Below are 23,880 nucleotides of genomic sequence, written 5' to 3'. Positions count from 1 at the left end.
CATCCCTAGATGTTGGAATTTGTAATGCGTGGGAGAGGGCATTGAATGTGTGACGTATTGGTGTGAACAGGTCTCTCTTGCATGAAGAGATTTTTAATCACAATGGGATCTACAAGGGATGGGCATTTCAAGTAATCTAATAGTCGAGTACTCTTAACCAGTGCAACCACATGGAACATATTCACATGGTGGCCAATTTAGCTGTTTTGTCATGCTCAGGTTGGGATTCCTTTCCACCCTGTTCCCACAGGAATGGAAAGGAATCCCAACCTGATCATTACATAAGAGCGGAATGGTCGCCATGTGGTTATGATCACTGGATTCAAACATAACTGCAGGGGGATTTATCTTAATCTTCCTAAAAATGTCCTGTTCAGTCTCGGACAAAACCAAAGCAACGTGTGAATCTTGGTTCGTATTTCACTAGTCGAGTAAAACGAGCACTCTATCAATCATGCTGTCACGGTGGCGCAGTGGTTAGCACTGCTGCCTCGTAGCAAGAAGGACCTGGGGTGAAAGGCAAGCGGGAGGCCCTTCTGTGTGGAGTGTTGCGTGTTCGCACCAAGGCACTGGCATTAGGACTGGAGTTGGTCCCCGGGTGCTGTATTGTGGCTGCCCAGTGCCCACTGCACCAAAAGGTTACGTTGGGTCAAACGCAGAGGATACATTCCTGGTAGCCTATATGTTAATGTATTTAGCAAATAAAGGGTTTCCTTCCCCCCCCCCCTCCTCCCTACTGCAAAATCCATCCCACGTCCCGTCCCCCTCGCTGTCCCGGTTCACGCTCCGACAACACGAGATTCTTCCCAGATTGCCTCATGGTCGTGTTTAATGGTAACTTATGGTAATGGGAAAGACTGACCTCCCATTCCCAACAAGGCTCCGCTTTTACATTACGACATGATATGTGAACAATACTCCCACTCTGGTCGTATGTGTCTGGTCTGTGTCTACCAAGCAGTTTGTTGATGTTATATGGGCCTCAGTGGAGGCGTGTGTGCGCGCGTGGGTATGTGTGAGAAAGAGAGTGCTTTTTGTTTTTGTGTGTGCGGCTGTGCGCGTGTGAGAGAGCGAGCTAGAGAGGGAGTTTGCATGTGTTCCTTTGTGTGTGTGTGTGTGTGTGTGTGTGTGTGTGTGTGTGTGTGTGTGTGTGTGTGTGTGTGTGTGTGTGTGTGTGTGTGTGTGTGTGTGTGTGTGTGTGTGTGTGTGTGTGTGTCTGTATGAGAGAGCCTCTGTGCAGGCATGCATAGAATGTGGATTGCACGATATCTTAGGTCACAAGAACACGATACTGAAATATTTTGGGATACCTGCATGTAAACGTATCCTCACTCACTCTCAATAAACACAACCGTTCTCTGCACAGGACCCAGGGGCACCCAGACATACATACATACACACTCAATGTAGCACATCCTTCCCCACAAGTTATGGGTCTTTAACCCTTTCACTTGTTTTACTGGTTGTATCTGTGTCTCTGCTTGTGTGTGTCTGTGTGTGAGAGGTAGGGGGATGTTGCGCTTGCTGGGATTTGTTTAAGCTTCCTTTGTGACTTGACGGAAACCAAGGCATTTGTGTGTGTGCTGTGTTTGTGCATGTCCGTGCAGTCACAATGGTGTGTGTGTGTGTGTGTGTGTGTGTATGTGTGTGTGTGTGTGTGTGTGTGTGTGTGTGTGTGTGTGTGTGTGTGTGTGTGTGTGTGTGTGTGTGTGTGTGCGCGCGCGCGTGTGTGTGTGTGTGTGTGTGTGTGTGTGTGTGTGTGTGTGTGTGCGTGTGTGCGCGAGTGCATGTGTGTGTTAATGTTTCAATTCATATGTATGTGTGATAACCCGGCCAACCATACAATATTTTTTTTTAAAGTAAACTGTGTGCTCAGGTTACGCTTACATGCCTACATGAGTGTGTCCCAAAGACCTAAAGTGTGTAACCTGTAACCTTTCCTTAACCCCTCTCCACTACTTTAACACCCCTACTGTGTCAACTCATCTAGTATTTATCTCCTCTGTACGGGAGAGTGGATCAGGTGAAAGCCAGAGATCCAGGTTGATTATTGCGTGCTTGAATTCCATAACCACAGTCTGTCTACTGATGACTCATTGGGTCCGTTTAAAAAAAGAAAAGAAAACATCTATCTTCAAGGACACATTGTTCAATACCGTTTCACAGAGAACAACAGAGATGTTTTTTCTTTTCAATATACAGCCGAATGTACATACATAGATTTATCTGTGTCGGACACAAATAGATGTTCCAAGGTCATACTAAAACACGTTAACAGTGTTTGGTGTATGATATTTTATTTACAGTTCTTTCTGCTCTTCACTTATATGCATATTACCCTCCTGAGCCTCCGTCCACCACAAATAATAACCTACTGTATGAACTCGTGGTTCGTGGACACTGCACCACCAGAGAGCAGAAGCGTCATGCACATAGAATATCTTTTATTATTACTATAATTTTTTACCCTATGGTATTGGTTTCTTCCAAAAGTTGCAGACAGGCATTAAAGGGGCACTTCACCAAAAAACAACAATGCTGATTTAAAATAAGCCAGCATTGTTTTACATGGTGGGCATGAAAATCCTACACTTTGCTATTATTGACCCTCCCCCCTCCCCCTCTCTCTAGTTATATCAGTGTGTGTATGTGTGGTACAGAAGAGCGGGTACGGAATAGTCAGCCAGGCAGGGGTCAAGACGGGTGCAGGTCCTCATACATTCCGGGAATCGAGCACAGAGAATTGTCATGCAGGCTAGGGTCAGGGCAGGTCCTTGCTTGAGAGCCAGAGTCAGGGTGATATACCAGGCAGGCTGTGGGGAAGGACGAGAGGACAGGATTAGACACGGTCGAAGAACAGGAGTCCAGGCCCAGAACAAGAGGGCATCAGAGTACAGAATACGAGAGTATCAAAGTCTAGATTAGAACATGAGCATAATAATACGACTAACTGGTAAATACGAAGTTACGATCTGGCAGCCTCTTGACATCTGGGGCGGGGTTATATCCCCGACGTAATTGGCCCACAGACGTAAGATCAGCTGCCACGCTGAACAGAGAGAGAGAGCTGCTGCTTAGTCTGAGCTTTTATTGGCAGTGGAGCAGACGCTGCTGTGATGTCGTCACAGTCTCCTCTGTACTCCTGCTGCTTCCTATGGAGCAGACATTGCTATGTGATGTCAGCACAGTCTCCTCTGTACTCCTGCTGCTTCCTATGGAGCAGACATTGCTATGTGATGTCAGAACAGTCTCCTCTGTACTCCTGCTGCTTCCTATGGAGCAGACATTGCTATGTGATGTCAGCACAGTCTCCTCTGTACTCCTGCTGCTTCCTATGCATTGTGTTTGAAATTACAGCTGTTACCATGTTGGCAGGTTACTGTAATCTGTGGCTTTATTATCTGCATCTTTAGTATTTGCATTGTGGATATAGTATTTTATGTGGATTTATGCAAAGTTACAAAGGAGAGTAAGGCGAGAGAGAGAGAGCGAAAGAGAGAGAGAGAGAAGGGCTGATTAGGGGTAAAGTGCCAGACAGCACAGCAAAACATCCCCCAAAAATTATCCCCCCTCCCTATTTGTACCCTCTCTAATTGTGCCCCCCCCCCCCCCCCCCCCACCTGACGCCCCTGCCAGAGAGAATGACAGACACTATTTTATGAACAGTAATAAATAGCTTATAAATATAAGAGAGGATAATGATTCACTGTCCTGCGAAGACAAGATGAAATGTTCTTTGGCAGGAGGTTAAGCTGATGAGTCATGGAGACTGGGAGTTGGTACAAAAAGCTGTCAGTCAAAATTCACTTCAATTAACTTTTAATCCATTCATTCAATCTTTATTTTGACAAAAAATGTACACTGAGGGGCAGCCCTCATTTACAGTGTCATCGAGTATCACATTGTCATTATCAATAATTATCAACAATCGTCAATTAATATACAAAGTACAAGAAAGAAAATTCCTTTAAACGTTACACACTCAAACACAATTCAAAAACTCACAGATGGGGTGACCTGCTTGGTCACCAGTGCTCTAAATCGACCCATGGACATTAGTGCACCTAATTCCAATGCCCCCTGTGGGGCGTTTCACGATTTAGGAGCACAGAAGCCAAAGGCAGATCAATACAAACTTTAGGCACTTTAAGTGTAAGCTAGTCATTTTGTTTGTGTATGGTCCATTCCAATAATGAAGTAATGTAGTTTGGACAATCTCCAATTATGGCTTCATATAGAAACAAATGCCAATGCAAATCTCGTCTTTCAGTCCATTTATTTAAATTTACAAAATAGATTTTCTTCAAAATTCAAATGTACAGGTGCAGCTCAATACATTAGAATATCGTGGAAAAGTCAATATATTCCGCTGTATTGATGCAGTAATTTGTGCAAAAGGAGCCACAACCAAGTACTGAGTGAACATACATGAACATGAAGTTATTTATTTAACTTAAAGGGGCGTTTCACCCCTTTGGACCCCAGGACCCCAGGAAGAATAGCTACTGCAATGCTGTAGCTAATTGGGGATCCTAATAAACTAAACTAAACTTCACCCAAAATAAAATAAAATAAAACATATTTCCCCCTTACCTGGAGTGCTATCTATCCATCCAGATTGTTTCGGTGTGAGTCGCCTAGTTTTTTAGATGTCTGTTGTAGAGATGTCTGTCGTCACTCGGCTTGTGGCGCTCGACATGCCCAAAAAGTACATTTGATAAAACTCATAAGTAAATGTCCCTTTCCAGAAATCATGACCCGGTTACTCAAAATAATCCACAGACCATGTTGTGAGCAGTTTCATGTAGGGACTATTTTCTACATGATTAATAGGCTATTCAGCTCTATTATATTGGACTGACGGCAGACATCTCCAAAACACAACACACAACAAAACAATCTGACAGAATAGATAGCACTGCGTGAATCCATTTATTAAAACCCTGAGCAGTAGATTAGGTAGGCAGTGTTCCTGGCTAAAAAAAAATACAGCTAATGTATTAATTAAAGAATTCCTTATGTCCTTGGTGTGACATGATAAAGGGGAATACTTCTGAATTTGCTAATCTGAAGACTTTTTTCAGTTACAATCTTGTCCAAACAAGCAAATGTTTCTTCAGTGCTTAAATAACATTTCAGACATATCCATACCAAGACTAAGCAAATCCAATAGCAGAAAATGTAATTGCTTCATTTAGATCTTCTGACATGTTGCACACAGCTCCTGGTATTGGGTAAATTCTCTGATACAGCAGATAGGCCTAACCTATGTTAAACATTTACTGACCCAATATCCAATACCAGTACTGGAACTGGTTCCCTCAACTCTCTGCAACGTCTGATCACAGCTGGCCCTGGTCTCATGTCTTCAACCTCTGATCACACCTGGCCCTGGTCTCATGTCTTCAACCTCTGATCACAGCTGGCCCTGGTCTCATGTCTTCAACCTCTGATCACACCTGGCCCTGGTCTCATGTCTTCAACCTCTGATCACAGCTGGCCCTGGTCTCATGTCTTCAACCTCTGATCACAGCTGGCCCTGGTCTCATGTCTTCAACCTCTGATCACACCTGGCCCTGGTCTCATGTCTTCAACCTCTGATCACAGCTGGCCCTGGTCTCATGTCTTCAACCTCTGATCACAGCTGGCCCTGGTCTCATGTCTTCAACCTCTGATCACAGCTGGCCCTGGTCTCATGTCTTCAACCTCGTTATTTCAATCTGAAATCTGCAGCACCAAAGTTTCAACACTATTTGACGAACATTGTTACTCAGCTTAAAAAGAGTTGTACCTACTATTTGTCTTTTACTATCATGTACTTTCCCACAAAATAATCTTCCTTGCCTAGTATACTACCTACTATGCTAATATATCTTTACTACTATGCACTCAAGACTGTAGCACCCAAGTTTCAACACTGTTTGATTAACAACTGTTACTCAGCTGAAAGAGTTGTACTCTTCCTGAGTTGTACAGAACTTGTAAGTTGTTTTGGATAAAAGCGTCAGCTAAATGACAAAATGTAAAATGTAAATTAAATCGTTTTTTGTATTTTATTTTTTTATAATTTTTTAAACAAACACATAAACAAACATGACAACACACGATAAGATATACAAGCATTAGTTGACAGTGCACATCCAATGAAATCACCATTTAGTTAATTGTCTTATACAGGATATACCCTTAATACCTGTTATCTAAAAACCTACACACATTATGCTCTAGCTCGTACCCCCCCCCCCCCCCCCCCCTCCCGGACCCCCCATTGGATAATCCATCCATTATCCCTCGCTCCTAACCAGACACTACCATTATATGTTAGCTTTTATTTTCTCCACCACTTCTAACCACAATGTCATTTTGGATTCATTGAGACCCAAAATTCTTGCTGTAGATATTTCTTGATAGATCACATAGAGATATGTAATAATCCAGACCTTTCGGCAAATTTTTTCCGGTTGGAACCATCGTGATGCTATCAGCTTTTTAGCCACTGTGATACCCGATAAAACCAATCTCTTTAGCTGTGGATGTACTGCACACTCAAAAACATCATTCAACAGTAATACAGAGGGGTGTACAGGTATATTCCAAGTTAAGAGATTTGATAATTGCTGGGTCACCTCTTTCCAGAATATCTTAACTGGTGGGAAATTAAATCGTTTTATAGTCGAGGTAATTTGGTACCATATTTCTTTTGGGCAAACTTCTCTGCAACTTCAAAACTGACATGTGGGCCTCTGATCATCATGTGGATGTAATGTTTGAGGCAGGGCCTGAATTTAGAGTCGAGTTGGATTTAGTTGGAAATGTATTCAAGAAACAAGAGGGATGTAATCCAGGCAGGATTCAGTGATTGATTTGTGGTATCAATCCTCCATCACCCACTGGCTGTATTGAATGTGAATGGACCCTCAGTGAATGTGTGTATTGAGATTGAGAAACTCCAGATATACAGTAGGCCATTATACTTACAGTATGATGTGTGTGTGACAAATACAGACATTTTAATCAGTTTAATAAACAATTGTCTTTATTGCAAGAGCAGTATGCAGGAATTTCTTAATTTCTAAAGATATTGTGTTGATTTTCAGGGGGTAGGTAGGAATGGAACCCGGGTCGCCCAGACCACAGGTGACAACACCAATCAGTCAACTAAAGGGTCCGACCTGTTAGCCAAGGGCTAGCGTGTCTAGGCATCCATGGTCCTTATTAAAGATACTGTACAATGATGTTGCTTATTGTGGAATGTTAATGTCATAAGTATATTTTTCAGCTTCAGAAGTATATTTTGTTTTGACATAAGTGTTTTAGGTCACCCTCTGTGAGCACAGCCAACTCTCAGTAGGCTGAGGGGGCGTGTCCTTCTGTTCACTAGACACTAGACAGATGCTTGATACTCGTTCTCGGCGGGCTGAGTGACTGCAGCTAGGTGTTTATCAGTCGCAGCTCAGAAATGCCGTTGTGAATGAGAGCAAACCGTCAGTATGACAGTAACACACCCAGCGGGGTGTTGCAACACGCGGCCGGGCTGTGGGTGTAGATTTGAGAGCGACTGCTCGTAGGTGTGAATGTTTATCAACCACCCTGCATCATTGAAGGGATCAAGAGCTCCTTAATCCACTAGCTTAGATGGACTTTGAGGTGTGCTTGCGCGCGCGTGTGTGTGTGCGTGTGTGTGAGTGTGTGACCCCAGGGCATGTACAGTATCCTCTTTCCTCCTCTTTCCTCTGGGTTTAACACCTGGCTCTGAGAGTGATATTAGCAGCATGTCTCTCCCCCCCCCCCCTCTCCCCCCTCTGATTTTCACTCTTCCCCTTTTTCTCTCCTCCAATTTCTCTTCTTATTTCTTTCCCTCCCTTCTTTCTCTCCTTTTTTTTTCTCTCCCTCCCTTCATCTGTCTCTCTATCTCTCTCACCCTCTCTCTCTCTCTCCCTCTCCACTTTGTAAGCTAAGGAACATCAGTGTCAGTTACAGACATCAGAAGCAGCTGTAGATGTAATATAAGGGTAACGCTGATCAAATGTAATTGACAGCATTCCCAAGCTAATAATTAGTAGGATCTTAGCAGATGAAAAGCAGGCTGCGCTTGTGAAACACTTCCTTTAGCTTCCTTTGGCGCGCGCGCGCGCGTGTGTGTGTGTGTGTGTGTGTGTGTGTGTGCGTGTGTGTGTGTGTGTGTGTGTGTGTGTGTGTCAGAGGGGGGGTGTCTGTATGTCTGTGTGCCTGTCTGTCTGTGTGTTTTGTATAGTATGTGTAATATCTCATACAGAATACCAAGAGAAATAAATATGTGTTTTTATGGAGCACACAGTTAGCAGTGCTTCTGGTTGCTATTAACACTTTGAGTGCCAACGACGAGATTTCTCGTTAGTTCATGCCAAGCGTTGAGTGCCAGAGAGACGAGAGATCTCGTTTTTGATCGTTATTTCTTTTATTATCGATTTCCATTCATTTTTCATCAATCTAGCCTCACGTTACCAGTGGGGATCTGTCTGAACTCGAACAGGGAAAATACCGCCCCCTATCATCTCTCCGGATGGTACTGCACCCCTTTGGATTGGATTGAATGAAACGCATGGAGAAAAAAAAGTCCTGCTTCCACATTTTACTTGTCAGACAAGTAACCGGAGACGATCCAAGTAATCGCCCACCACCAGAACAGCGGAAAATGTGTGTTTTTTCCAGTACCCAGCGTTGGATCAATAAACACAATCGATATTTGGAATGGCGATCAGGAATTGGAATAATCTTTTTGGAGAACATCTGATCTGAGGTAAGGAATCTATTTTACCAGTCTTGGGATAATCAGAGCTATTTTCACCTATCAGCGTGTGCCATATCATATGTGTGTATGTGTGTGTCTGTGTGTGTGTGTGTGTGCTTCTATAGCGTGCATAAGTACACATATACTATCGATAATCTAGCGTTTATTTGAAAACTATTCATAAATAGGCCGAAAAATGACAACGTGTTATTCCAGTAAAGGGCAATTATCACAGAATCTTCAGAAATTTTCAGAAACTTTCAAGAAACGAGCGTTTTTCAAAATGGTATAAAACGGAAATTAACCGATTAAAAAACAATCCGCTTCGACAATGTTGACTGCAAACAAGTCATTGATAAGCGACGGCCATATTATACACATAGCCATAATTTAAGATATAGTTTATGCGTTCGCAAATATGAGAGCTCTATCATTGAAGTGGGTGGTGGCACGCAACGGGATTCCGGGGCACCGGACCCGTGGCACTCAACGTGTTAAGTGTCTGCTCCTGCAGTAAAGCCACATACCGTCACCTCGTTAAAGGCCCAGTTAGTGATCCAAATGTAAAACCCCCCCAAAATGGGTAGCCCCATCTCCAAAAATAAGAAATAAGAAAGGAAACATATTTCTATGCTCTAGCTGATTTATACAAGGACTAGACTAGACAACTGGTAAATATGAGTTTTTGTTGTATTGTGTTTAGGGATGCACCGATCCGATATTGGTATCGGTATCGGCCGCCGATATCAGTAAAATAGCTGGATCGGGTATCGGTTAAAAAAAAATTTAAATAAGAATTGAATAAGAAATAAAATAAGAAATAAGTATAACCATTCAGTACATTTATATCTATATGTTAATTTGTTACATTTAGTTTCACTAAGTTAGGAAAGTAATGTTTTAAGTCAAGCCTGATGTTGCCTTGCACAAAAGAATGATCCCAGGAGTCTCTTCCACACAGTGACAGTGAGGCATACAGTTTATTAATTAAATATTTTCTGTCTTTGTTTACAACAAATCAAAAACACACTTGTGATCCTTTACAATTCTTAAAAACAAAATATATTTTAACACATCCACCGCCGGAAATGCTTTAAAACGTTATTGCCCGCCATGCTTTGACCGCCAGACCTCGCTGTACAGCGTTATTAAGATCAATATTTCATTTCTTCGCCATGGCATTCATAATTCATATACACCCGCGACGCTCCAGTTGGACCCTAAAGGTGAAGGCAACGACGGCTCAATACCGCCGCCTGGTGGATGGTCGGCCGAGTTACACTCGCTTACAGGATATGACTGCTGTGCGTCGATTAAATTCATCCGGCCATCAGATATCGTTGCAAGGCTCCCGACAGACACAATGTACATAATGGATCGCTTTATAAACTTAATAATCGATATGATTTCGGCGTTTATTGCGACATACAAACCGGAAATGGACCTAGGCGATCAACGTCCTATACTTGGGATCTTTCACCGCCAGTCTCTTTGACGCACGGTAAGAGGACACTAACGTTATTTTCAGCCCAATTGTACATTTCTTTATTTACAAACCATCTGATCAATAAATCAACCCATACTACATAAAGCAGTTAGTGACGATCAAGGAATTATAAACGACCCCCTTTCCTCCACGCATGATGCCGCATAACTATACCGATCATGTACATTTGAATTTTTTAATATAGCGTGTCTAGGGAAGAAATGGCAATCGATAATCTATATATGCGTTTAGGCCTATAACTCACGTTCTAGGAATTACTGCAGAAAACGATAAAAACATACTTATATTCTAAAAGGTATTTTTGTATGAATTTATGAATGAAAAAGTATAGCGTTCCCACATCCTGAACGATAGATAATCGATGTTGAATGGGCCATAGAAAGGCGCTATATAAAACAAAGTTATTATTATTATTATAGTGATGTCAATATACCAATACAATTTAAAAAGTTATAGCCCTGCAAAGGTGAGCCACTCCATAGACTTATAGCGCTGGCAGAGAGGGGCATTAGATGGGTACAATGCTCGGCAGGCAATGTGTTAATATAAAAAAAAAATTGGATAATAATAATTTTTTTTTTTTTTTGGAAAAAAAATTTGGACAATGGCCAAATATCGGTATCCCAGGTATCGGTATCGGGACTGAAAAAGTCGGATCGGTGCATCCCTAATTGTGTTCGCTTTATTTTGTGGCTGTAAGAGGTTTGTTTACATTGGTAATGTTTGTAAACACAGGAGTAACAGCAGTTTACAACTGGAGTAAAACAGCCCTGTATAGCAGTTTACAACTGGAGTAAAACAAGTGTGGTAGTGAAAGGGTTAACCTGATTGTGGGGTTTTAACTCATTCAGGGCAGAGGCCTTTCTTCATCCTGTTCTAGCTAGGCCAGGTTTCCATTACATATTTTCACTGTGCGTCACATTGTTTGTAGAGCAATATCTATATTCTATATTATAGCTATGGATACACTACTATGGTAATTTGACAGTAACTATCTTCTGTCCAAGATGCAAAAAAGAATAAATTTTTTCATGAATACGTTCACACGTTATGCCGTGGTGAATATAAGTATTTCGGAATGATCCGGGCTAATTCCTGGGAGGCTGGATATAGGGTCAGGGCCGCCTCAGGGGGTGTGCGAGCAGTGCGGTCGCACAGGGCCTCGCGGGAAGGGGGGCCTCGCACAAAAAAATCAATAAATAAATAATTTTAATTTTTTTTTTTTTATTAAAAAAAAAAATTGCGAGGCCCCCCTTCCCGTGAGGCCCTTTTTCATCACAGACCTAAAATCTAGTTTTGCTTATATGCTTATATATTTCACATTAGACACGTTTGTAGAATGTGTCTGACTTGTCCCTGGCTCTGCGGCTCTGCAGATACACTATTGGAGCTCTGAGGCTCTGCAGCAGATATACTATTGGTTTCAACGAAGGGAGGGGTTACATGTGTACAGTCGGCCGGCGTGCGTCAGCTGCGTCTGACTATTTCGCGCGTGCAGCATTGGAGGTTATGCCAGCCAAGACGAAGAGGACGGTCGTTCGGCAGATGGACTGAAGATGAAAGTTGTTGCATGTTAGAAAGTTCAGTCAGGCTAGCCATGTCGGCTTAGCTAAAGGCAGGGACAGCTAGATAGCTTTAGCTACGTTATAATATCGAGTGCCAACGTGTGGTTCAGTCGGGATAGCCATGTCGGCTAGTAGCTTAGCTAAAGGCTAACTAGCATTAGCTAACGCTAGCTATCGAGTGCTAACATTACAGAAGGAATTTCTTATACAGTCTTTATGGTGGTTGTATTCCGTTGGATGTCCTTTTCTTGTCACAGCAGTTCACAAATCTGGCTGCTGTGTTTGCACATTCTTGTATTTCTCCCAGTAGGTATGGGAGTTTTGAGTTATTGTCCATGTTTTCAAAGTCTCTTTGGGTGTTTGCAATTTGTGGGAAGTATATGTCTCTGATGTCTTGGTATAGTGGGCAGGTTGTTAAGAAGTGGAGCTCGGTTTCCACCTCATCTTGTGTGCAGTGGGTGCATAGTCTGTTTTCGCTTGGGAGCCAGGTCTGCCTATGGCGGCCTTTCTCGATGGCTAGGCTGTGCTCGCTGAGTCTGTACCTAGTCCTGTGTTCTGAGCTGTGTGCTGAGCTGTGTTCTGCATGTGTTCTCTGTTCTGAGCTGTGTTCTGAGATGTGTTCTGACCTGTGTTCTGTGTTCTGAGCTGTGTTCTGAGCTGTGTGCTGAGCTGTGTTCTGTGTTCTGAGCTGTGTTCTGAGCTGTGTGCTGAGCTGTGTTCTGCATGTGTTTTGTGTTCTGAGGTGTCCTGTGTTCTGAGCTGTGTTCTGAGCTGTGTGCTGAGCTGTGTTCTGTGCTGTGTTCTGCATGTGTTCTGTGTTCTGAGATGTGTTCTGAGCTGTGTTCTGTGCTGTGTTCTGAGATGTGTTCTGTGTTCTGAGCTGTATTCTGAGCTGTGTTCTGTGCTGTGTTCTGAGATGTGTTCTGTGTTCTGAGCTGTGTTCTAAGCTGTGTTGTGTTCTGAGCTGTGTTCTGAGCTTATATAGTGCTTTTACTAACTATATTATATTTCTATCTCCTCTGGTCAGGGGCATTGCCGGGTCTGTGCAGCGATAACACTGTATATTGACTGTAGAACGGGAGCTCTCTCTCGCTCTCTCTCTCTCTTGCTATATGTTGACTGTATCATGCCCAGCCTCGGGCAGCGCTATTATTTAAGAATATGTTGACTGTATAAAAAAAAAAAATTTAATTATATAATATATATATATATATATATTTTTACCTTTAGGGGGGGGGGGGGGGGGGGGCTCAGGTTTAAATCTCGCACAGGGCCTCGCATTTCTCCCAGGCGGCCCTGTATAGGGTGCAACGTGAATTCTACTAAAAGCATTGGCGTTTTGTCCCTGGACACGCTACTATTTCCAAATCAAATGTATATAATAGGTATTATGTTTCATCATGAATGCATGAAAGGGGGGGGGGGGGGGGCGTTTCTGATGCTTTGATTGCCAGTAACGGCATTCGTTATTACCACAACACAAGCTGGGCCCTATTCCCCGTACCTGGTTCAACTAAGTCGATCAAGAGTCCCATTATCCAGATTCAATTAACCCGATGTTTGAATCCGGGATTTTCCTGTTCCTCGAACGCTGATTCAGTCTCGTTCATTTGAACCAGACTTGAGACTCAGGATAATTGCGCGCGGCCGCTTCAGCTGGAAAGACAGCAGATGTCGATCGCAGAAATCCTGATTTTCTAACGGCATTGATTGATTGATTGATTTAAAACTTTATTAACACTTTGAGCGCCACGCCTGGTTTTCCTTTTTACCGGCTGAATGCCACCATCGGCGTCAATGTTAACGTTAATATCGCCTAATCTATGTTTTAAATTATGGCTATGTGTCTAATCTGCCCATCGCATTATCAAAGACTATTTTCCAGTCAGTGCTGTCAAGGCAGATTGTTTTTTTATCGCGTCGTTTCCGTTTCAGAGCAGTTAGAAAAGCCCCCGTTTTGATATAAAAAACAGCTCATTCTGGAGCATTCTATGAAAATCGTCTTTTAGTGGAATATTCCACAACGTTGATATTCGTAGGCCTTTTTATGAATCGTTTTCAAATAAACGCTAGATGATCAATATTATACGTGCATGCAAGCACATTACGGCCGCGCACGGATAATCGCCTCGTTGATTTCCTCTCGGACTTTTACAGTGAAACCGAAAGAAGACATTTCACAAAACAGCCTATATCTTCATCAAACTTACTCTGATTATCCTAACACTGATAACATAGAGTCCTTACCAGACATCAGATGGTACCCAACTGGTATATTCCAATTCCTGATCACCATTCTAAAAAATCGATACGTGTATGGATCCAACGCAATACTGTAGAACTCCATGATCAGCGGGGATCTGAGGTTCCAGAATGAACTGTGGTAACCCCGGCTGGATCAGTGAACTGGAAAATGTGGAGTACCGGATTTTTTCCCCCATTCATTTTCATTGAGTCCATTCCAAAATCACTTATGTCATCTGGGAGACGACAGGGGCCGGTTTTTTCCACAGTGATCGCCGGCGCCGCTTGGCTATACTCGGGTAGGCTCGGGTGATGCAATAATTTTTCAGATCGCTAAAAAAAAAAAAAAAAAAAAAAAATCAGAGAAATCTCGTGAGTGGCATTCAACGTCACTATTAAAAACCCGAGATATCTCATGAGTGGCACTCAAAGTGTTAACAGATTGCAGAATGGGTACAATACAGTACGGCTCAATAGCCTCGCTGACAAGTTAAATGCATAATCTATAGGCTAATTTTAAGTCCCTCATTACCCCAATCAATCAGATTATATTTCTTTAAATGTGCCTGCTGGCAGTAGGTTTATGGATTGAATAATCAAATGAGATCTTGCTAGCGAAAATAATTAGTTCAACTATTTCAGAATAAGGATACGGCTCTCTTATCCATTTATGGATGTATGGTGGATGTTTTATTTGTCTGCCACCGTGGTCTGATGGTTTGTACTTATGGCTTTCACGCGGACGACCCGCGTTCGAATCCCCGTCTTTTCTAATTTATTTTCTTCTTTTTGCAATGTAAATACTCCAATTTGGTGCACTTTGAGAGCTATATAAAGAATGACATCCTCAATGCATGTAGATTTATAATATTTTAACTTAAAACTAGGCTACTTTTGCGTATATTCATTAATATTATATTCCAAAAAAAGTATATTGGAAACGCGGGGTCTCGAACTAGGGTCGTCCGCTTGACAGGAGTGCGCACTAGCCGTTGCACCACTGTGCCAGACGGGATATATCCATTGTGTATCCATCAATACAAGAGTCACGTGTTTCGAATACTTTTCTTTTGAATGAAGTTTTATCTCTTTATTCTCAAATGCATTAATGTGACGTCAACGGCTCATTCAATTGCTCAAATCCGTCAAACAGCGTATCTCATTCTCATCAGACATTTTAATCCCAGTTACAATATCACAATAACGTGTGAGTGATGATACAATTCAACAATCCTCAGATTCCTCGTAATTCATAATCCACAAAAACCACAATCCACGCATAGACACTTCAATTTTATGCTTGAATGAAACACAATCCGGGCGCTCCGTTAAGCAAATCAACAGCGGAGAATATATGAAACTAATCAGAGCCAAACGGCCGATAGGTTTCATTCATTAAAAATATCCCCGCGGGATTCACATTTGCAATGCGCCGTTATTAAAATAACCACATGCAGCGTGTATCGCGACTCCGAGCGCCGTATATGACGTGCATTATTTTATTTACGACAAAGTAAATCTATAGGCTGAATATGATTTATTATCAGCATTTAGTTCTATTATTATACATTTCAAAAGCCCCCTCTAGGAAAACGAAGCACAAAAACATAATTCAGAATGGTATAATGGGATCTAGAAATATTTCAGGAAGCGAGCTGGCATTTCTTTGCGAGGGCGTGGCTATGGTTCATCCAGCTAACTGAACTTAACCCTGCTCCGGACCAGGTTCAAACTTTCTGATCTGTTACCATGGTGATTTAGAAAATCCGACTTCGGGGAACAGAAAGGTCTGGCTTAAGTCAAGCTATACTGGAAATTATCCGGCTAACTCAGTTAGCCAGGTACGGGGAACGGGGCCCTGATCAGCTGGATCGAAATGAAAACATTGTTGGATCAAGCTGAAATTGACGTCAGATAGTCCTTACCTGTGGTCAGGGGTATTCCAAAAAGAATATTCCAATTGTTTGATCGCCAACTGGTCCATCTGATGTCCATCTGGTCCGTAATTACCCTAGCGGCAGCGCACTTCATTTCACCCAGAGGATGTTTTAAGTAAAGTAGGCTCATGGGTAATTTATAGGGCTGTCAACACCTCAACATCAAACATCAACATCAAAACTTCTCCATGACATAATGGGTTGTTGACAGCCCACACAGCATAAGGAGGATAGTTCTTGTCATGAGGTTCGTTGTGAATGTTTAATATAGTTCCGTAACGAGTCAAAACGTATCTGCGGTGTGTCTCAAGGACGACTGCTGTGAGAGGTATGAGGAAATCTTATACACGCTTGCATGCATAACATACTGTGACTTCCACAATGTCCTCTCTCTCTGCTACCCTCCTCTCTCCCATTTCTCTCTTTCGCTCCCATCCCCCTCTCTCTCTCCCTCTCTGTCTCTCTCTCTCTCTCTCTCTCTCTCTGTCTCTGTCTCTCTTTCTCACACACACACGTCTCAGATTCTGGGCAGTCTCAGCACGCTTTGTGACTCAGCAAACTACACTCTACACTTGTGCACACACACACAAACACAAACACACACTCTTGCACACCAATAGCGCCCCTACATCAAGTTGTCAGCCATGCAGGGTTGCTCACATAACTGATAGTCTCTCTCTATCTCTCTCTCTCTCTCTCTCTCTCTCTCTCTCTCTCTCTCTCTCTCTCTCTCTCTCTCTCTCTCTCTCTCGCTCTCTCTCTCTCTCTCTCTCTCTCTCTCTCACACACACACACACACATGCTGCATCACTCCCTTTTTCTCTCTTCCCTCTTCCTCTTTCTCTCTCACACTTACTTTTTCAATTGCTCACACATTTAGAATCTTTATTTATGTCCACATAAAGACAATGTTTAAAGGACACAAATATTATCAGTGCACTTGTACATTGTGGGTTATTCTGATTCACACACACACACACACACACACACACACACACACACACACACACACACACACACACACACACACACACACACACACACACACACACACACACACTGTCAGCCAGGTAAAACACTGCTATCCCTTCTGAGGAGAGGTACCTCCTGCATGGTACCTACTCTACTCTACTCTATTCTGCCTTTTCGGTTTTCCATTGCCAAAATGTGCGGATGGTACCGGGTACTTTTTTAGTATCTGCTTTGTCGAGGTTCCAAGCGCGTAGAAGTGATACCAGAAAAGTGACGTGAAACACTGCAGACCACTGATTGGTCAGAAGAGAAAAGCGTCACACGTTGGAGCGTCTGCACAAAAACAGAAACCCGCCATCTTTAAACTGCCTCGCGTAGCATTCATTATTTGTTTGCAGTAGGAACAAGTGCAATAAACAAAAAAGGATACATTCACTGTGTATTCTGCTTCATTTATTGATGAAACAAAACCAACATCAACACAATTTACCACCAAGAGCGGAGAGTTTAGTCTCACAAAAAGATTGCTGATTTGTTAGCTTACGTGATAATGTTTTACCATTATAATAGTTAGCATTGCAGCTAGCGTACATAGCGTGCAAAGATCAATATAACTCGCTATTGATTGTTTGTACTAGTAACGTTAATGCTAGTAGAATGAACGAAGTACCAGGTTCCTAAAGCGAGTAGAGTAGAGTCGAGTAGGTACTATGCAATGGAAAAGAGACATTAGTGTTCAGAAGACAGATTCAAAGAGCATAGAGACAGTCTGAAGTTCTGAACTCAACTCCACTTAACTACCGTACAACACATACACACACATTACTGCCTCAAAGCTATGAGCAATCACTTGACAAATTCACAACACACACACACATGCAAAGAGTGTGTGTGTGTGCGTGTGCATGCGTGAGAGAGAGAGAGAGTACTATGTCTAACTTACTGTAATGTGTGTGCAGACGTCTTTTCCTAGCTGCTTTCAAATACTAATTTCAGATAATGATGATTTCTTTTACTCTTTTACAGCATAAACCTTCTGATTCTGATTCTCAATTAATACCTACATTAGCCTATTATTTATGAAAGAATAATATAATGCAGAGAAATATGATCAAAAATGTGTAGTGACATGAATATCCATGTCCAGATTATTATATATTATCTTGATTTTACAATGTTAAAAGGACACTTGGGGATTTAAGATACAAAGGTAAATTCATCATTTCATAAAGTCATATTAAAAAAAAAATGTGTTGCTAAGTGTTTTCCCCTCTCTTTTTTGTGTTTAATATTATTTATTATAAAGTATATATCCTTTGCTTTCCCTTGATATATTTGATATTTAATTCATGTCTGTCATCATAGTCCCCTATCCTATACAGAGGATTTGAGAGAGAGAGAGAGAGAGAGAGAGAGAGAGAGAGAGAGAGAGAGAGAGAGAGAGAGAGAGAGAGGCTACATTAAGATATTCCTCTACCATATTATTGTGACGTTAAAATATCATATACAGGTATTCACGATACATCCACAGGTAAAGTTAGTAGTATAATAAAGTATGGAGTGTAATAAACTGTTGCTTGTCTCTCAGCCCCACTCTCCTGCTCCGAGGGATTCACAGAGCTGGGATACTACAACGGTTCCGTGACACAGACAGACTCGGGCTCGCCCTGCCTGAAATGGACAGAGTTCCCGGACTACGTTCTCCAGTACCCGGGTCGAGGGCTCGGGGACCACAACTACTGCCGGAACCCGGACCGTGAGTCCAACCCCTGGTGCTTTTTCAAACAGAGCTCAGGAGCCATAGGCTGGGCCTACTGCGACTGCCATCAAGGTGAGACGGACACATTTGCCACAGCTTTTAACTATGTAGCTATAATAATAATAATTAATTGCATTTATATGGCGCTTTTCTAGACACTCAACGTGCTTTACAATGTAGGGTGGAAATGGCCTCCTTCACCACCACTGGTAGCACCCAACCTTGGGCTACGCAGGCTCATTGGCTACCATACACTGGCACCCGGCACACATTACACAGAATGGCTCAGGAGACAGGGATTGATATCAGTCAATTAAGGGGAAGGGATGATTAGGTGGCCTTGATGTCAGAGACCTGATTGGGAATTTGGCCAGGAACGTCAGGGAACCCTAAACCTACTCTTTACGATAGGCGTCCTGGGTTCTTTAACGACGAGATTCAGTCAGGACCTCGGTTTAGCATCTCATCCGAAGGATGGCACTCACAGCTGTACGGTGTCCCTATCACTGTAACAGGGGCATTGTTACTGACAAGTACAGAGGACAGAGTGCCCCCTGCTGGACAACAACACCACTTTCCGACAGCAGCCTTGACCGGGGCTCGAACCGGTGATCTTCCGATCCTGAGTCCAGAGCTCTACTCATGTAGCCACGCTGCCTTATAGCTATTACTATAAGGCTTTTACATTTTCTGTACCTGCAGACGGAGTGCCTTGGTTTTTGATCCATGCTTTTACACTCTCGACTATACTGTGTAGGCTGTTTTTCACTCTGCTGGCAGAGGATTATCTCCAGGGCTTTGCAGTGATGTATGTACTTGTTTCAAGTGTCTGTACAGCGGTGACTGCTCCATTATTTGTAATAATGGATATACTTTTGGGGGTGTCTAGTCAAGTGTATACTATTTTGTACAGTATATGCAGTAGAGTCAAGCCAAGTGTTCCTTTATTAATCCCCTTGGGGAAATTCAGGTGTCATAGCAGCATGGGGGACGGGGGAGGGGAGGTACTGGCAGGAAAAAGATAATAATAGGAATATAAATAATAATGATGATATAAAATAATAATATATAATATGAAAATAATATAAATAATACAAATAATAAGAATAGAGGCGGCTGGGTGGCGCAGCGGACATTGCGCTCGTCACCAACGCAAGAGACACCGGGTTCGACTCCGGCTGTCGGCGTTGCGTCCGACTTGGGCCAGCCGTCATACTAACTCAATTGGTTGGCAGAGTTAGCGGATGGAAGTCGATGGGTGGTAATCTGGACGTTGTGGACAGCGACTCCTACCGGTCGGTTGGGGGACGCCTGCACAGCAGAGACAGGAAATGGCGGGGGTAGTGTGAGCCTCCCACACGTTACACCTCGCCAATGAGAGTCCGCGCTGGCAGGTGAAAAGATGTGACAGGCTGCCTCCTCGTGTATCGGAGGGGACATGTGATGCAAGGCTTCTATCCTCCCTACAACCGGCCAGTGGGGGGAATATGCGAGCAACGTTCAAGACAGGGGAGGGGAGAATTGGCACAGTGGAATTTGGATGGGAGAAATTTTGAAAAAGAGGAGAAAAAGTGAAAAAAAAAAAAAGGTATAATAAGAATACAATGGCAGTATATTCTATCAATAATAGTATACATGGTATATATGGTATACCTAGTAGTAGCACACTGCGCCAGAGTCCATGCAACATTTAGTAATTAAGAGTTAGATTAGATTCAGCGGCACGTGGTGTAGTGGTTAACACTGTCGCCTCACAGCAAGAAGGTCCAGGGTTCGATTCCCGCTTGGGGACCAGGTTTCCATGATGCCAGTTACCCAGGAGGGGTATCTCCCAGGCCTTTCTGTGTGGAGTTTGCATGTTCTCCCCGTGCTCGCAAGGGTTTCCCCCCCGATAAGATAAACCCAATTGAAAAACATGCACAACAACAGATCGCTGTGGCGTCCTTGACGAAGACGGGCAGGAACACTTGGAGTACAATGAAAAGAAGTTTAGCATCCAACTAGAGTGCAAATGTAACAATAAAAATGTACAGGTGATTAAACAGGGTACAAAATATACAAATTAGTACTACTGAGTGCTGTGCTAATCAGATGTATGTACAGAGTTGTAGTATAATATGTACAGTGATACAGGTATAAAGACAGTATGGTAATAGTCATATTCCAGACAGGTATGGATAGATATGCGGTGAGAATAAATATATATATATATATGTATATTGTGACAAGCCTGGTGTTGTTCAAGCTCGACACGGACCAAAACAAACAATTTCAATAAATAAATTATATTTATTGTTTATCAGCCGGGGCCACACAAGCAGGGGCTAAGCTAGCAGTAAGGGCTGTGCTAGCTTCCTGGGCTGTGCAGGCTGCAGGGGACAAGCTAGCTGAAGGGGCAGTTCTAGCTTTGGGGGCTAAGGTGACCACACAGAGTGTGGCTCTGGTGGGATCAAGGGCTATGTTCCCCGGGTCCTATGTTCCCCGGGTCCTATGTTCCCCGCTTGATTGATTAATTGATTGAACATTTTATAAATTTTTATTATTTTATTAATTATTAATGTCCGCCTTGTTTCGAACTGGTTAAGCTTAAGTTGGTTAAGGTTAGAGTTTGGAATCAGGGCTGGTGGTCTAAAATTTTCAATCAATCAATCAATCAAGCGGGGAACATAGGACCCGGGGAACATGGGACCCGGGGAACATAGACATGCTCCCGCTCTGGTAATGGGGGCTAAGTTAGCCTTAGGAGTCTTGCTAGCTACAGAGGCTCCGCTAGCTGCCGGGGCTACGCTAGCAGGGGATTCCTTACTAGCGGTAGGGGCTAAGCTACGTGCAGGAGCTGTACTAGCTGCAGAGACTCTGCTAGCAGTGGGGGATGTGCTAGCTGTACGGGCTACACTAGCAGAAGGGTAGTGGAAGCTGGGGCTAAGCTAGCCTTAGGAGTCTTGCTAGCTACAGAGGCTCCGCTAGCTGCCTGGGCTGCGTGTAGCTTATTGCCAGCGGAAGAGTGCAAGAATGCTTCCGCATTCGTCACCGCACGCCAGTACGGTAATGCGCCTTTCCTTTCGCCCCGCTCAGACAAATGCATGTAGTACATTGCAACACAATGCAGCATTTCCGCGTACATTGCAACGAATCACTTGGAGTTTGAAAGTGATATCAGAAGAAACGACTCAACCTCGGCTGTCTTTAACTATGAGTGAACACAACGCATTGTAACGTTAACGCAGCTGTCAACTGTACTTTACTATGGAATATACATGTATATTATCGCGACGCGTCGTCACAGACTAAACAGTGTTCTGGATTTTCCTACAATGGATTATTGATTGTAAATTGAACCCTTGCACTGAAGAACCATTATGAATCTGTGTTAGAAAATGTTTTGGATCTAAATCACTTGGAGTTTGAAAGTGATATCAGAAGAAACTACTCAACCTCGGCTGTCTTTAACTATGAGTGAACACAACACATTGTAACGTTAACGCAGCTGTCAACTGTACTTATCTAAACATGGTAAGTTAGAGTGCTGTGTTCACTCATAGTTAAATACAGTAGAGGTTGAGTACTTCATTATCTAAAGATGGTAAGTTAGAGTGTTGTGTTCAGTCAGACAGTAGACAAGTAGAGGTTGAGTACTTTATTATCTAAACATGGTAAGTTAGAGTGTTGTGTTCACTCATAGTTAAATACAGTAGAGGTTGAGTACTTCATTATCTAAACATGGTAAGTTAGAGTGTTGTGTTCACTCATAGTTAAAGACAGCCGAGGTTGAGTAGTTTCTTCTGATATCACTTTCAAACTCCAAGTGATTTAGATCCAAAACATTTTCTAACACAGATTCATAATGGTTCTTCAGTGCAAGGGTTCAATTTACAATCAATAATCCATTGTAGGAAAATCCAGAACACTGTTTAGTCTGTGACGACGTGTCGCGATAATATACATGTATATTCCATAGTAAAGTACAGTTGACAGCTGCGTTAACGTTACAATGCGTTGTGTTCACTCATAGTTAAAGACAGCCGAGGTTGAGTAGTTTCTTCTGATATCACTTTCAAACTCCAAGTGATTCGTTGCAATGTACGCGGAAATGCTGCGTTGTGTTGCAATGTACTACATGCATTTGTCTGAGCGGGGCGAAAGGAAAGGCGCATTACCGTACTGGCGTGCGGTGACGAATGCGGAAGCATTCTTGCACTCTTCCGCTGGCAATAAGCTACACGCGCCTGGGCTACGCTAGCAGGGGGTTCCTTACTAGCTGTAGGGGCTAAGCTACGTGCAGGAGCAGTACTATAGGAGGGCTTTATTTGAGAAAATTCAAATTGTAAACCCAGATTTGTTTTGGCAGTCTGAGAGTTGTATGTTGAGTTGTTTTTTTGTGGAGGACATCTTTGGTTTTGCAGGATTTTTGGAGAAGGCATGGCACCTGAGACAAAACACACTGTATCCTATATAATTGTATTTGAATTCACCTTGTTTTTCTGTTTATTTTCTGTTTATTTACATTGAGTACAGCTTGTGTTATATTACGTTTTATTGTATTTTCTTGTATTTTTTTATGGCCATCTTGGTCTATGTCATTTGTTAAGTAATTGGTAAAGTATATTATTATATACTTATTGTTATGTGTCTTGTAAGCCCATATGGGCTGGGCATACATCTGTATGTAAGACATGAAAATAAAAAATATCAAATCAAATCAAATCAACTATAGCTGCAGAGAGTCTGCTAGCAGTGGGGGATGTGCTAGCTGTAGAGGGTACGCTGGCTGAGAGGGCTAGGGTGCTAGCTGTAGATGCTACACTAGCAGAGGGGACTGAGGTGCTAGCTGTAGGGGCTATGCTAGCAGGAGGGGCTAAGGTGCTAGCAGTAGGAGTTACTCTAGCAGGAGGGGCTAAGGTGCTAGCAGTAGGAGTTACTCTAGCAGAGGGGACTGAGGTGCTAGCTGTAGGGGCTACACTAGCAGGAGGGGCTAAGGTGCTAGCAGTAGGAGTTACTCTAGCAGGAAGGACTAAGGTGCTAACTGTAGGGGCTACACTAGCAGGAGGGACTAAGTTGCTAGCAGTAGGAGTTACTCTAGCAGGAGGGGCTAAGGTGGTAGCTGTAGGAGTTACACTAGCAGGAGG

The 23,880-nt window shown here is 42.9% G+C and overlaps 1 protein-coding gene across 2 annotated transcripts in view; it reads left to right on the top strand.

Moving 5' to 3' along the window:
- LOC311234170 (neurotrypsin) overlaps positions 1 to 23,880 on the top strand; it is a 97,708-nt gene that overhangs the window by 5,366 nt on the left and 68,462 nt on the right. For both annotated transcript variants that reach the window (XM_084321285.1, XM_084321284.1), the window contains exon 3: positions 18,584 to 18,826. In XM_084321285.1, the coding sequence (XP_084177411.1) occupies positions 18,584 to 18,826 (243 nt within the window). The remainder of the gene's footprint in view (positions 1 to 18,583; positions 18,827 to 23,880) is intronic.

The sequence above is a fragment of the Notolepis coatsorum genome (genome assembly GCF_963971535.1).
Source record: "Notolepis coatsorum genome assembly, chromosome: 9".
NCBI classification, from domain to species: Eukaryota; Metazoa; Chordata; class Actinopteri; order Aulopiformes; family Paralepididae; genus Notolepis; species Notolepis coatsorum.
Note: the sequence above shows the minus strand (reverse complement) of the source record. Positions and strands in the feature narration are given on the sequence as shown.